The sequence below is a fragment of the Siphateles boraxobius genome, unplaced genomic scaffold, assembly GCF_051911475.1.
Source record: "Siphateles boraxobius isolate OS27281-9 unplaced genomic scaffold, OSU_SipBor_1 41, whole genome shotgun sequence".
NCBI lineage: Eukaryota > Metazoa > Chordata > Actinopteri > Cypriniformes > Leuciscidae > Siphateles > Siphateles boraxobius.
The window spans coordinates 32,970,024-32,984,839 of NW_027509042.1; the positions used below are offsets into that span (position 1 = coordinate 32,970,024).

The 14,816-nt window shown below is 41.8% G+C and overlaps 2 protein-coding genes across 3 annotated transcripts in view; both read right to left on the reverse strand.

Moving 5' to 3' along the window:
• Positions 1-1,452, reverse strand: part of gjc4a.1 (gap junction protein gamma 4a.1) — a 34,663-nt gene extending 33,211 nt beyond the window's left edge. Inside the window, exon 1 of the mRNA XM_077199188.1 lies at positions 1,238-1,452. The gene's annotated coding sequence lies outside the window, so the exon portion shown is untranslated. The remainder of the gene's footprint in view (positions 1-1,237) is intronic.
• A 1,662-nt stretch (positions 1,453-3,114) lies between these two features.
• The window catches only part of stk11ip (serine/threonine kinase 11 interacting protein), a 136,241-nt gene continuing 124,539 nt past the window's right edge, over positions 3,115-14,816 (reverse strand). For both annotated transcript variants that reach the window (XM_077199184.1, XM_077199183.1), the window contains exons 25-26: positions 4,420-4,628; positions 3,115-4,272 (exon numbers count right to left, since the gene is read on the reverse strand). In XM_077199184.1, coding sequence (XP_077055299.1) covers positions 4,144-4,272; positions 4,420-4,628 — 338 coding nt within the window. In that variant the 3' untranslated portion in view covers positions 3,115-4,143. The remainder of the gene's footprint in view (positions 4,273-4,419; positions 4,629-14,816) is intronic.

Here is a 14,816-nt window from a genome sequence, read left to right on the forward strand (position 1 = left end):
GCTAATAACTGAATATTAAATATTGCCAAATAAATTAAATGAAAATGACAATAATACGGCAGTATTTCAAACATGAGAAAATCATTAAATTCATGTTTGTCTTGTCCTGTAAATGTAAATGGACTGAATAGCTTCTCTTGCCTGCCAACATCAGCGACCTCACCCTATTGGAGCTTCAAAGCAAAGGACAAGTCATGGCAGGTCACTATCTGACATAAAGAACCAAGAGTGACATGTGGTCAAGAGATAGCTAGAAGAATGTGTTGTGAAAAGTTTTGTACTCAGACAATTCCCATTTTAAATCCACTATTTAACCAGTGAAGTCACAGAGTGTCACTGATATAGAGGTGTATTATCATAATACAGTGATGATTCAGTTTTTCTGTGGCACAGGTGGGCCATTAAAAAAAACAGCAGCTACATTACTGCAGTACTCATAACTGACTATCGCTCATCATCCCAGTCTTTTCAGAAAAGACTATCATAACATCCCCAAAAATATAAAATACTTTAATCTCAGCTGAGGTATGATCATTGACAGATGTCTGACTATTCTAACTTGAGGTAAAAGGTGTGAATTAATAAAACCTTTAGAGTACTGACACAAACACACGAACAAGGGTATTGGAAAACACTTGCAAAATCTATTAAAAAGTGACAAGTAAAAGCCTATTGCCCATGGTGACTTAATTTCTAAAGGAGGCTAAAATTATAACATTATGTATAAGCAATATTCAGATATACAGACCAGATGTTTAAAAAATGCAAAAAATTATAGCTAATTGATAAAAACATCAATACAATTCATACGTTCATTACTAAGAAATGCTATTTTACTAAATAGTAAATACTGTAACTACGAATCATTGCATAATAATAATAATAATAATACTAATAATAATAATAATAGCCTACACATTTTATCGTTTGTTGGAGTTTTCCTAGCCATGCATTCGGAACATAGTCCATGTCTAAACTACAAGAATGCTATGATTAAAACACCTAGTCATTAAATTTTCTGTTTCATGTACTAATGGTTAAAGAAAAAAAAAACACAATCGGAATTTACCGCGTATAATCAACCTGAGATGGCCAAACTTCCGATTAAGTTTTAAACGCGGCAACTTTGTATCAATGGAATGAATTCTAAATGCTTAAAAGTCACATGCTGCCCCCGTAACTACGCAGCTCCATTACACTTTAAACAAGGCAATAAACAACAAAAACATTCACATACCTTCGTCTATCAAGTGATTAGAGGGCTATCCTGTCCTCGCTGTTGGACAATGCTTGTGCGTTTGACCATAACCCGACACGGCGTGTCACTCACTTGTCTCTCAATTAACTTCCACCTACTTTTTCACGTTAACCCAAACACTGTTTGGAACCAACCCCACGTGAACATCCATCCGTAGCAGTTTTCAGTTCACCTCCTCTGACTACACCCACACTTAATTGGGCCTTTAAATCTCAAACCTGAGCTCATTTGTTTCCCTACAAAACCCACTCCAGTCTCCACTGTAAAAAAATATATAATCATAACTAACATACAATTCCCAATACAAAAAAGGATTTGAGCAAAATGTAGTATTTAAAATGTAAAAATTCACTTGTTGAGGAAAATTAATAGGCCACATGGAAGTTGAATTGAAATGAGAGGAAAGGGAATTTATTAACTTTCTATAACCTATTTCAACAAAGGTAATTAAGTGTTCTCACTATAAATTAAAGATATTAAATATAATTAAATGTATGAGATATATAAATTATGTAGCATAATTTCTGTCTGATGTGACTATTTGCCTTTGTCTCTATTTGTTTCTCCGTCTATAACCTGAAAAGTTTGTCATGATGAACATTCTTTTTCTAGTTAAAATTATATGTTTAATTATATTTTATTTAAAATTCACAATGAAATTCTGTATCTTGTTTGCTACCTCAATTCAAATGTCTGAATTTCACTGGAATTTAAAAGGCATTCTCATTTAGGGAACACAACCTTGTCAAATATCAGCATCCAATAAAAGCAATACCAAAATATATTAGCCAGATGTAACTTATATAGGCTATAATATTCACAATTTTTGTCCCTTTCATTTAATTTAAATACATTATTTCAAAACACGCAGGTAGAGGCATTCCTTTTCCTGCAAATGTAGTACATCACAAACACTTGCTTGACATTAAGCACATGGGCTTGACATGTCTATGCAAGATTTACACCAGATATTTGCATGTTCTTATATGAACCAGAGAACAAACTCAAATAGCTTGTAGCTTGTATGAGAGTGTTGGTTGGCCATCTCTGCACAATCGCAGGGTGGAGCACTGGTATATTTTTCTTTTTAAGGCCATACTTTGTAAACTGCCTTCTTACATATGCTCTCTTTTGTCTATTAAAGTCACTACCAGGAAATTAAATCTTAGATCATATGGGCAACTATGTATGAAATCCCACGAACGCGAACTGTCTTCGGTGAAAGTGCCTTTAAAGTTTTTGTACCGTTTTCCTGGTATGAATTGAAAAATCAGCTAAAATTTGACTGTTTACCGACAATGACACAATTTAAAATGAGGATAAAGGACTATTTGAGTACTAGTTGCACATGTGCTGTTACTGAGAGCGGCTGGTGATTATGTTGAGAGTATGTTAAATTGCCCAAATGTACTTTTTTCTTGTTTGTTTTGTTTTTTGTTGATGCTTGTATATGTATTTTTTAATATGGAACTATTAGTCTGCTGTCTTGGCCAGGACTCCCTTGAAAAAGAGATTCTGAATCTCAATGGGACTATTTCCTGGTAAAAAAAAACAAACAAAAAAAAAAAATATTTCGGTGCAGCCGTTTCAACATAAAATATGTCTGCTGAATGAAAAAAAATTCAACTTTTGTCATAAAGGATCGAAAAGAGGTGGGCAAGGGAGTGCAAGAATTACTGTATAACTAATTTGTATCATAACATAAAATACTTACCTATATTATAAAATGTCATAATCATACAATACTTAACCTAGGAACGTGAAGTTGGCAAACAAATTATTACCAACTTATGTGCAACAATCAATTTTCATATCCTTATGTTTCTGCCATTGATAGGACATAATGACAAGATGTATAAGATTTGAATACTTTATTATGTTTACAAAAATAAAAGTTATCATGTTCCCTTATTGGAGACCAGTACAAAGCTAAATAAATACACATTAAATACATTTTAAATTGACTGCCAATATGCTTTCAACTTTAACAACAATGTGCCATTTTACTATTATTTTAGACCAATTATAAAGAAATAAAAGTGCAGAACATCTGACTGACACGCATTACATGGTACAAAACTGCATGTGGTTATATTAAATATTCTCTTCAGGCTCTTCACAGCCATTTGAGGTTTCCTTTCCCGTGACCATAATGTTTTAAAGTGTAGTCACTAGCTCTCTTTTTACATGCTCTATAGAAGTGCTGGTATAGAATATTTTGTCACTTGGCGGAAAAAAAAAAATTGTTAAACTTTACATTCATGAGATACATGTATGCCGGTTTCCTTGCATAACAAATCAACACAAAAAATACTGCAAGTGGCAATTTATCACAGAAAATGAATGTGTACACATTTACAGTTGAGAAACTTCTTCAACAGAAAGTTTCAAAGAGTAAGATGGTATTTAGTTCAGCAACATGTCTTAACAACTAGCATTGCATTAAAACCACCAACACTCAAGTAAAGCTGTTATTATCCTGTGACCCGTATAACCCAATTATGAACCTTTCTGAGAGCACAATGAAAGGCTTTTCACCCTGAGAAATAAAAACCCCATTCAATTCCATATTCAAACCATCTACAAAATTCAAAATAAATCAACTTAATGCATGCATTGTTATGTATTATAAGGTGTGTTGGTGTTTTGTTGCACAAAGTCATAAAGACACTCAGAATTGCAGCATTGGTACTGGACAATTTGCACAAAGACATTAGCACAACCAAGAGAAGGTAAAAAAGGAATTTGTGAGGGTAATTTGGAGACAAAAAGACAAACAGTCCACATTTACACAAAGAAAGTAATACAGATTAAAAGCAGGTAGATTGAGGCAGGAATATTCATTTTGTAAGGTATGTGTTTTTCTTTAACACTGTGGCTAGAGGTTACTGCTTGATAGTAGCCAGTTTGACACCAAACATTTTTTCCCACTGATTTGTGATCCAGTCCACCAGGTCTTGTACCAGCTCTTCATCTTCAGCACGTAAAGACCATGTCTTTTCTTTCTTGGTCATCTGTAAAAAAATAAAACAAGCAACAAAAACCTCCGTTTATTCTACCCATATAGAACATATTAATGGTATCATACTTAGACTACATAGAATCTCTCTTAAGTTCTCTGTGGTTTGAGTGAGAACATGTACAGATGCACACAAACACACCTCATCATAAAGTTTTAGGTCCACCTGGCATGGATTGGATGAGAACAGATGAATGGAACTGAGGCAACTGATTGGCTGAGTTTCCTGAACGGTCACCTTCCCACTGCTCATTTTGCCCTCAGGTTGACTCTTGCTCCATTGGTGGTCTTCATCAAGGAGAAAAAGCATTTCTTTGGTGGCAAGAACACTCATAGAGTCCAAAGAGCCATCTAAGAAAACAGAAAGACCAACCTTGTAAAATGAGTAGGTACCTGCCTTTGTTGTTTTAAATCATTGAAAATAACTGATTTAAAACAAATAACATTACAAAAGTTAGGCAACAATGAATGAATGAATGAGTGAATGAGGCATTTATATAGCGCTTTTCATATGTACTACTGTACACCCAAAGCACTTTACAATCATGTCGGGGTCTCTCCTCAACCACCACCAGTGGACAATGACATTCAGCAAAAAGATTGTTGGATATCTTACCTTTCGAGTCAGAAAAAAAAGCAAACTCTGGATCGCTTTTAAATCTTGTATAGTTTTTTTGTTGGTGTTAGGGATGAAACGATTAGTTGACATTATCTACAATGTCCAAAAAACAAAACAAAAACCATTCAAATCTCTTAGACTTATTGTAAAGACCTGCAATAACGCAGTTTGACCAGTGTGGAAGCGCAATACTGTAATGCAGTTACAGCTTAAAAATGCTAACTTCAGAGATTGCATTACAAGGTAGGAAGGCATCAAGGCATATCTGAATCCAATGTTAGCTTCACTCTTGTCTCAAGAAGTTTTTGTGTTCCCCCAATGGCACCCGGGCATTAACGCCTCCGCAAACTCACTCTGCCCTTCGACGGAAGCAGGTACGTGTTGCACCACACACTCAGACTGCTATCAGTACAAAGTCTTACCCTTCGGACTGGCTCTGTCGCCCCGCGTCTTCACGAAAGTTGCAGAGGTGGCCATTGCTCCCATGTGTGAGTGTGGTGTTCGCATTCTCAACTACCTCGACGACTGTCTCATTCTGGCCCAGTCAAGAGAGCAGTTGTGCAAACTGTGGGTCATGGTGCTCAGTCACCTCAGCCACCTAGGGCTTAGGGTCAACTGGGAAAATAGCAAACTCACCCGAGGGCAGAGGATCGCTTTTCTCGGTATGGAGTTGGACTCGATCAACATGACAGCTCGCCTCACAGAGGCCCGTGTCCAGTCAGTGTTGAACTGCATGAGCTCGATCAGACGCAGAACAGCGGCACCACTTAAACTTTTTCAGAGGCTCCTGGGACATATGGCATCTGCAGCTGCGGTAACGCCGCTCGGATTGCTTCATGTGAAGCCGCTCCAACACTGGTTCCATGATCGAGTCCCGAGATAGGCGTGGCAGTGCGGCTCGTGCCAGGCCCAAGTAACCCCGCACTGTCGCCAAACTCTCAGCTTGTGGTCGGACCCTTCGTTCCTGCGGGCAGGTGTTCCCCTAGAACAAGTGTCCAGGCATTCTGTGGTCTCCACGGATGCCTCTGCCACCGGCTGGGGGGCCACGTACAACGGGCATGCAGCTTCAGGTCTGCGGACAGGGCCTCAACTGCATTGGCACAACAACTGCCTCGAGTTGTTAGCAGTACATCTTGCACTAGGCCGCTTCAAAATGCCGCTACTAGGCAAGCAGGTACTGGTCCGTACGGACAGCACTGCGACCGTTGCGTACATCAACCGTCAGGGTGGTCTACGCTCTCGCCGCATGTCACAACTCGCTTGACATTTCCTCCTTTGGAGTCAGAAGCATCTGAGGTTGCTTTGTGCCATTTATATTCCGGGCCTGCTCAACCGTGCAGCCGACAAGCTCTTAGGCAGCAGGGGCTACCGGAAGAATGGCGACCACGAAGCCCAAGGCGTGCCTTGCCCACCCGGGTTGAGAGCCCACTCCACTAGGAGTGTTGTTTCTTTCTGGGCGCTGGCATACAGCGTCTCGCTGACAGATATCTGTAGAGCTGCGGGCTGTGCGACACCCAACACGTTCGCTAGGTTTTTAACCTACACGTTGAGCCAGTTTCTTCCTGTGTGCTCGCGTCAACCAGCCGGTAACACCGAAGTTCCCGCTCCAGTATCGACTTGCTGCGCCACTCCCCTCCACATGGAGCGGATACTTGCGCTTTTTTGCGCCAGGCGAGTTCCCCACTAGACGAACCCTATAGAGTTCCTCCGCACCCCTTCGGCAGTCGGACGTTGCGGTGCGTCCGACGCCATGCCCAGTGCTCGTATGCTTGTGTAACTTGTGCTATGCTGGGTTCAATATGTGGTGATCCCTGCAGTGATACCATATGCGTATTCTTCCACGAAAAACTCCCTGTGGTGAGCCCATGTCTTCTGAGTCCACTCTGCCGTCACTATCTGGTGTAGCCTCCCCTTTCTCAGGCTGGAGCCACCCCAGTGACATTCCATAAGTTGCACTCCCCCTACCGGCCAGTCGTGTAAAGTGTATTCTCCACATTACCTCCCTTTGGGCAGGATGTGGCAGTGGTGTTTAGATGAATGTTCTGCGTGCTTTCCTCTCAATAACAAAATAAACACAACGAATATGACAACGAAAAAATGGCAGTTAATAAAGAAATCTTTGAATGAGCTCTGCTATTTGGCACTCTAGTCAAGTCATTTCACGTTTACTTATATAGCACTTTATACAACAAGCTTTAAAGCAAGCAGCTGTACAGCCTTAAACATAAAAAAAAAAAAAAAAAAAAAACAGTGTCAGTGTCTCTTTCAGTCAGAATTACAACTTCAGTTTCTACTATAAAGCAGGTCTCAGGTGTTTTCAGGTTTTTACCAAGCGGCAACCTCCCGGTCTCTCTTCTGAAACCAACAAGGAAGTGAAATAAACTGCAATTCATCGACTGGCTGCTTGAGGCTGGCTGCAAAAGTGAGTCAAATCTGTACCTCCCCCATGTTAATATGCCCAACTTTACAGCAGAAAAAATATATGTTTACAGCCTGGTGCAAAAAGTGATTTTGGTCTATATAGCTAATTTTGCCGTTCATGACAACTGTGAGGGGGGTGGATTTTTATAACTCATCCGTTTAAATTATATTAAGCCTTAAAATTCTGCATAATCAAGGGCGTGGCCACTTGAGTGACAGGTGGATTGCCACTGCTGTCACTAGCCGTTTGTCTGCTCTCTGTTTGCCATCACGTCACCTCAGCTGATTCCAGCTGCTGAACTTGCCATCTCTACTATGTTTATACTTTTTTCGGGATTATTTCATAAAATTTAATACACGCCTTATACCTTTTCCCACGCTGCTGGGTTCCGTCGTTGTCGAATATCGAAAGAACAACCAGCGCTGTTTTTCAGTTGTTTTCCTCTGTGAACATGCACTCATGGATTTCTGACAATTTCGTTGCTTTTTGGAGTTCAGATTTAAAAACCTTTAAATGAGCGTGGATTTCTAGTGCATTTACTTAAACTTCTTAGGTAATATATAGGTAATCAGAATTTAAAATGGACTGAATAAAGCTCTCTACGAACTTGACGTGCGATGCCGCGCTGACTGACATGCATGCGCATGAATCACCGTCACACAAACATGCTCAGAGCAAATATAGTAAGTTACTGCATGATAATAAATTTTTACCCAGCAGAATAAAAATGCATCACAATACACATAGTCTCAAGTTTAATATCGTCTTTTAACTATTATAGTATTTCGAAGAGCAAAATCATGAACTTTAACTATTGCCTTTAGGCCTACTTCTTCAAGTCAGCTGTCACTTTAGCGCAAGGCCAGTAGCACATTAGCTCCTTAGCCTGAGCAAACTTTATTACGTTGAGCTAAGCGGGCGTAGTTTCAGCATCCAGGCAACTCAACTCCACCCAAAACCCGCCTTTTTGCCAATTTTCGTTTATCCGGGAGTGACACGCTGCCAAGATGGCGATGGCCGACTCCGCCCACTTTAGGCTTCAAAAACGCTCTTCAGAAACCTACGGGTAACGTCATAGACACTACGTCCATATTTTTTTTACAGTCTATGGTTTTTACGTGCGTACGTCTGACCACAACGGACCTGAACTCCAAACGAACTTTGGTTTGGCCTAATTCGAAATTTGGCGGCCAAAGCTGATTCGAAAGACCGCTGTTTGCCAGCAGCATCTTCTTTGTTTTCAAGTAGCAGGGAAATCACCTATAGAAATCACGCGGAACCGTCACAACTCTGCCGTCATTTTGTTAAGCCCGCCAACCAACTCTATACACGATGTGATTGGCCTGACCAGAGTTTGTTTTTTCCAGCTCGAAAGTCAACGGAGAGTTGCTAGACCACACTTTGCTGCAAAATCATTTTTGCTGCTGCTAGGGTACGTCTAGATTTCTAGGCTACGTTCTCGAGCAAATGAACGGCCAAAACCAGGGTGGGAAATTAACTTTTTTGCCACAGTGGCTGGTGGATGCCCAATTTTACCAGCCACTTATATTTTTTTGCCAGCCACTTTTACCGGAATTCAAATTTATAAAAGAAAGTGCACTAGCAGCATATTTTGAATTGCTTCAATACATAATTTTTTATTATTAATACATATTTTATCAATTTAGGCAAATAAAAAGTGATGTGATTTTTTTCCAGGATTAGTATTATGATAGTATTATTCCTCACAGCATCGCAAGATGACGTAAAGTACATGCATCTGAAAACACTTGATGTTTTATCGAGTTGATGTGGGTGTTGACAGGTTTGCATGGATTGCAATTTCGTTTGAATAGCGTGGGCTCTCCACATTTTCACATTTGCAGATAATGAGCTGAAATGAGAACGACTGACATCTCTCTCTTTTCATAAAGATTACATAAACAGAGAATATTTGTTTTCGTTTTGAATTAGACAATTTAATAGTTGACACTTAAATGATTATAAAGATATCTTGCTCATGCCTGGGTGAATAATATTCGCTGAGTTTTGTTTAAGTTTAGAGACGTGCTCCAGAAAAAAAGTTCACGGAGACGGAGAGGCAGAAAGCACACTGTTTATTTTCTTTATTTTACAAAAGCACAATGTTTTGTTTCAATTGTAAGTGGACACATAAAAAAGTAGACATTTTACAGTTTATTTTTGCATATTCCTTAAGTCTGCATGATCATAAATGGCGGTGTATTTTAAGTCTATTTTACTGCTATGTGAAAAAAATCTAGCAAAACGCGCCGGTGCGTCTGCTGACCCCAGAGGGTTTGACGGACTTGATAATAAAGCCGTAAGTAGGCTATCTTTCAACTCAGGACAGCGCCACTTCTCACAAATACAGACTGGAGATGAAAAGTTTAACTGAGCTCCGGAGCACCCACGTTATCGGCGCCAATCCTCGCGGCTGCTAAAACTAGCTATCTAGCCAGCAGAGGGTCGAAAGAGTAATAAAATATTCTACTCAAGTAAAAGTACTACTAAGTAAAAGTAAAAAGTAGCTAATTTAAAATTTACTTAAGTAAAACTTTACTAAGTTTTTTTTTTCTTTACGAGTAAAACTCGAGTTACTTTTTTAACAGCAGGGGTGGGGTGGGGGGCTCTCCCGCGTAGGGTTGTAATGGTATGAGATTTTCACAGTATGATAACGTCTCAGAAAATATCACGGTTTGCAGTATTATTCAATTATTAATAAATAAATGGTATAATTAAATTAAGGTTATTATTATTATTATTATCATCATCAGTTAAAATTACAGTTAAATTAAATACATTTTCATAATTAAATCCAAATATATTATCAAAACTGGTGGTAATCAAATGAAAATTTAAACTAGTGTTCTTTTATTTTTTGGGGAAGAGCTGCAAAAACAGATTTACTAAATTAAACAATGGACAAAAAATATATTCCTTAAATAATGTTTAAATAAATTGTATTATTATTATTATTATTGTTGTTATTATTATTATTTTGAGAAGTACATATTATTGTATGCCTACAATAGTAATATATTTCTGTCATCATTTCTCCTAGTTAAACCAAACTAATTTAGACGAGTTGTAGTGAAGACCTGTTTAAAAGTGTATTTGACAATGGTTTTTCTCAAATAAAATGATGAAAATACTCATTAGGCGTTCTCTCAGAACAGCTCTGGAAATGTTCATGTACTCATGACCTCAAATTGCTTGAGACGCTGAAAACACCATGAACGTCACGCGTATTTGATTATGCAGTAGACAAAGCGGAGCAGCTCATTCACAGCGATTCACACAGAAACGCAGAACAAGCAGGTTATATATTTACATAGCAGTATTTTTTCGCCTAAATATTCACAGACCATGCGTCACAATTGGATTTATTGCACAGTTCTACTTTCCATGTATTCATCCATCCATCATTTTGTGTGTTTTACGTGACATCTGCGTTATGTAAATTCCATTTTCATGACTGGATTCCGGGATTCCCTCTGCATCACGTAAATCAATCGGCCTTAAGTTATAATCGGGACATACCTTTATCTGCAGGAGGGATGGTATCCTATGTATCCTCCTTTTGCAGCCACTTTGTGGCCACATTTTTTGCAAATTGGATATCTATCCTCGAGGACGACCACACTTTTTTCTACATCCAAAGTATTTCCATACTGGCCATAATTCGCTTCATAAGAATTCGAGGGTGCTTCACTTTCAGCTTCAGCTGGGTCTGCGTCACTTAAGTAAAAGTAAAATTACAGATTTTAAAAACTAGTTAAAAAAGTAGAAGTACACAAAAAAACGACTCAATTACGTAACGCGAATTGATGTAATTCGTAAATTGTAATTCGTTACTTTCCACCTCTGGTAGCCATCACAAATACAATTTCAAGTTAGTAATTCACTTACTTGCACATCCAAACGTAGTCCCAAATGTATGCCCTTTTTGCCGATCGCATGGACGTTTCTGAATAGAATTCTCATTTCGGGCCAACTGCACCGACTGCATAAAACAGATACTGTAGCCTTTATTGCCACACTCTGCTCCTGGGGTCCCGTCTTCGCCAGCTGTATGGCAGTGCACTTGATATGAGACTTGGATAAATCATGGTCTTTTATTGCCTCTAATTTAAGGTTAGTTGTTCCTCTAACAAATTAATTGTTTGCATTTTCTGACGACGCGTAGGATCGACAGTAAGTACAGTCCATGGACTGGTCGTCGGGAAGGTAGGCTAACCATTCCCTCGTTTTCCCTTCGTCATCAATGCGACACTTTTCTTCACCCTCAACAGTGTGTACATTCATAGCTACTGCTGAATCCGTGGCGGGCCTCTTAACACCGGGGTTCCCTTTCGAGAGGTCTCTCGTATTGCGCAAGTAGCTTTCGCTATGGGAAAAACTCATTTTTTCGAGAATATTGAAGCCACATTTTTTAAACGCAGTGCAGCTACACAGCAGACACTAAGCTGAGCGCCTAGAGCGATCATTGGCTGTGCTGCGGCAACTGCACGAACCTATGGCGAGGCGGCTCATGCGCGCCAACCAATCATTTCGCTTCGCACCTTGGCGTATCATAGCCCGCCAGAATGGGTGTGGCTTATATTATATAAGGCCCCATTCTCCACCATATAACCAGATTTAATCTCCTTCAGCGAACTCCACTTCGCTGACCTCCGGAATCCGAAGCCTCTTCGCCGCCGTCGAAAAGCCTTTTCAGCGGAACAAGTGCCGGTCTGAGTTACCATCCGGCGCGCTAATATCCTTAAAAAAAGCTTCAGAGTGTTCGCCGCTGCGACTCTCTTACTAAAAGAGCAAATTCAAGGCGTTGTTCCAAATGCCCCGTGACAACTGCGTCTCATGTAGAGGCCTGCTCTTTGGCCCAGATCGCCATATACTAGGGCTTGGACTCGAGTCCGGACTTGAGACCGTTTTTCTATGATCTCGGACTTGTCTCGACTCGCTGGTATTCGGACTCGGACTTGTCTTGGTCTCGGCCACTGGTTTTCCCAAATATGGCTTTTGGTCTCGACCGAGTCCAGGTGTCTTTATTATGTTCCCAGTAAGCACACATAAAAGCCATTTATATGCACGCCGTTTATTTGCTCTGGTGTGAGCCGCAATTGCGCCAGAACCAGCCAGTCATCGAGAGATAATTCAGCACGCGCACTCCCCGGAGTCTCAGGGGAGAAAGCGCCGCGTCCATTCACTTCGTAAATGTACGGGTGCTAGGGACAGACCGAATGGCAGAACTGTGTATTGATAAGCCTGCCCCTCGGAGGCGTATCTCAAGAATGACCTGTGATGGGGGGCTATCTGAATGTGAAAGTATGCGTCTTTCAGATCCACAGTGAAACACTGCTATTATGAGGTATCACCATATGTCATCATTCTGTTTTCTTTAGATTAGAAGATTATATGATATCAAGGGGAATGTCTATCTTGGACTTGTCTTGGACTCGACAAAGGTGGTCTTGACTACAGCCCTACCACATCCTCTGTGCTTCCTGCCTAGGCCACGACCAGACGGAGGCCGCACTCTCCAAGGGCAACTGCCCGGAATGCGACGAGATAGCGCTTTCTACACTGTGGGCTCGACTGGCCAGTTAGGACTACCCCGCAGCCGCTCCTTTCCCTTTGCTTGAGCTGTGCAAAAAGAAGCACCGCGTACAAAGGATTCCAGAGCGGACGGTTATGACCGAGGACATGCTGGCCCTGTCCCCGCATGCCTCGCTCTATCCCAGAGAAACCCCCTCGTCGGTCCTGTTCACACAGGCAGACCAAAGCCCCTCTCAGCGAGCGGCTGGTCTCGTCTCTTTCGGGGCATCGGACGAGGAGGGCGACAAGGATGACAGCTTTTCTCTTGATGCATCTTAGCAAAAAGTTACGAGGCGATTCCTCCCCTCAAAGAAACGGTGGCCGCTCACCTCTGCACGCCCACCGCCACTGGATGGAAAGCTAAAGCGAACAACCCATCTAAACCATGCCACTTCAGCTCTCACCGGCCGTGCATACACCTCCGCTGGCCAAGCTGCTTCGGCGCTTCACACCATGGCTGTCCTCCAAGTTTTTTCAGGCTGAACTTCTCCGTTCAATGGACGAGTCTGGACCTGAACCTGAGGCCTTTAGAGACCTGCAAAGCGCTACTGACCTAGCTCTGCGAGCTACCAAGGCAAGCGCACAGGCGATTGGCAGAAGCATGGCGAACTTGCCAGTACTCAAACGCCATCTCTGGTTAAATCTAACGGAGATGAAGGATGCGGATAGGGCAGCTTTTCTCGACTCCCCTATTTCCACCACCGGTCTGTTCGGACCAGCAGTCAAGGGTTTCGCGGAACGTTACACCGAGGCTCAGAAAGCGTCGCAGGCCATGCGTCACTTCCTCCCTAAATGCTCCAGCTCTGCTTCGGGTCACCACGCTGGGAGTGTAATAAATGCAGGTCATGTGCCCACTATGAAGTACGCACCCCTGCACATAAGCACTGTTCCCAAAGTGTCACAAGCAAAAAGCAGCTGGGCTGCCGGGTCTCTATCGCACAGCGGCCCGTCCCCAGACATCATTCAACCCCTAGCTATGCGGGCGAAGACCTGGGAGGCCATCCCCGGTATATCAAAATGGGCTTTGAATATAATAAAACGAGGCTACTTGCTACAGTTCGCTTGCAGACCCCCACACTTTCGAGCCGTGGTCGAGACAACAGTGAGAAGAGGCCGCACCAAGTGTCGAAACTGTCGGCAAAAGGGGCTGTAGAGCCAGCCCGTCGCCACAGAGAGAGTCGGGCTTCTACAGTTGCTACTTTCTCGTTCCAAAGAAGGCCCTTCCTAGATCTCAGACACCTGAACAAAGCGCTTATGACACACCCATTCAGGATACTGACGACCAAACAAATCCTCGCGCAAATTAGCCTGGGAGATTGTTTTTTCTCAGTAGATCTGAAAGATGCTTATTTTCACATTCAGATAACACCCCATCACAGACCATTTTTGAGATTTGTTAATAACCCACAGATCCTGGCTCCTCAGCCATCTAGAGTGCCTAGGGCTCAGGATCAATACTTCCAAAAGCGCACTGTCTCCCAGCAGGAACATTTCCTTCCTGGGAACAGTTTTAAACTCTCTACAAATGAGAGCGCGGCTCTCAGCAGAGCGCATGCTCACCATACAGCGACTAGTGGCATCATCCAGAGCGGGCGCGCGCCTCCTATGAGATTTCAGAGGATGTTAGGTCTCATGGCCTCAGTATCATCAGTAATCCAGCTGGGTCTACTGTTCATGCGTCCTCTTACGCATGGCGATCAGGCCGCTTACGCATTAAGGTGAATCAGGGCTGTGTCAGAACCCAGGCCCCTTGGAAAGCAGCCGGCTGGTACCAGACCGGCGTGAGTACGGGAGTGATACGCTCATTATCAAAAAAAATTCTCCAAAAACAGGGTTGCCCACGATTGGCCGAGGAGGCCCCTGTATGCATTCCCTCCTATCTCAATGCTTTTTCAGGTCATAG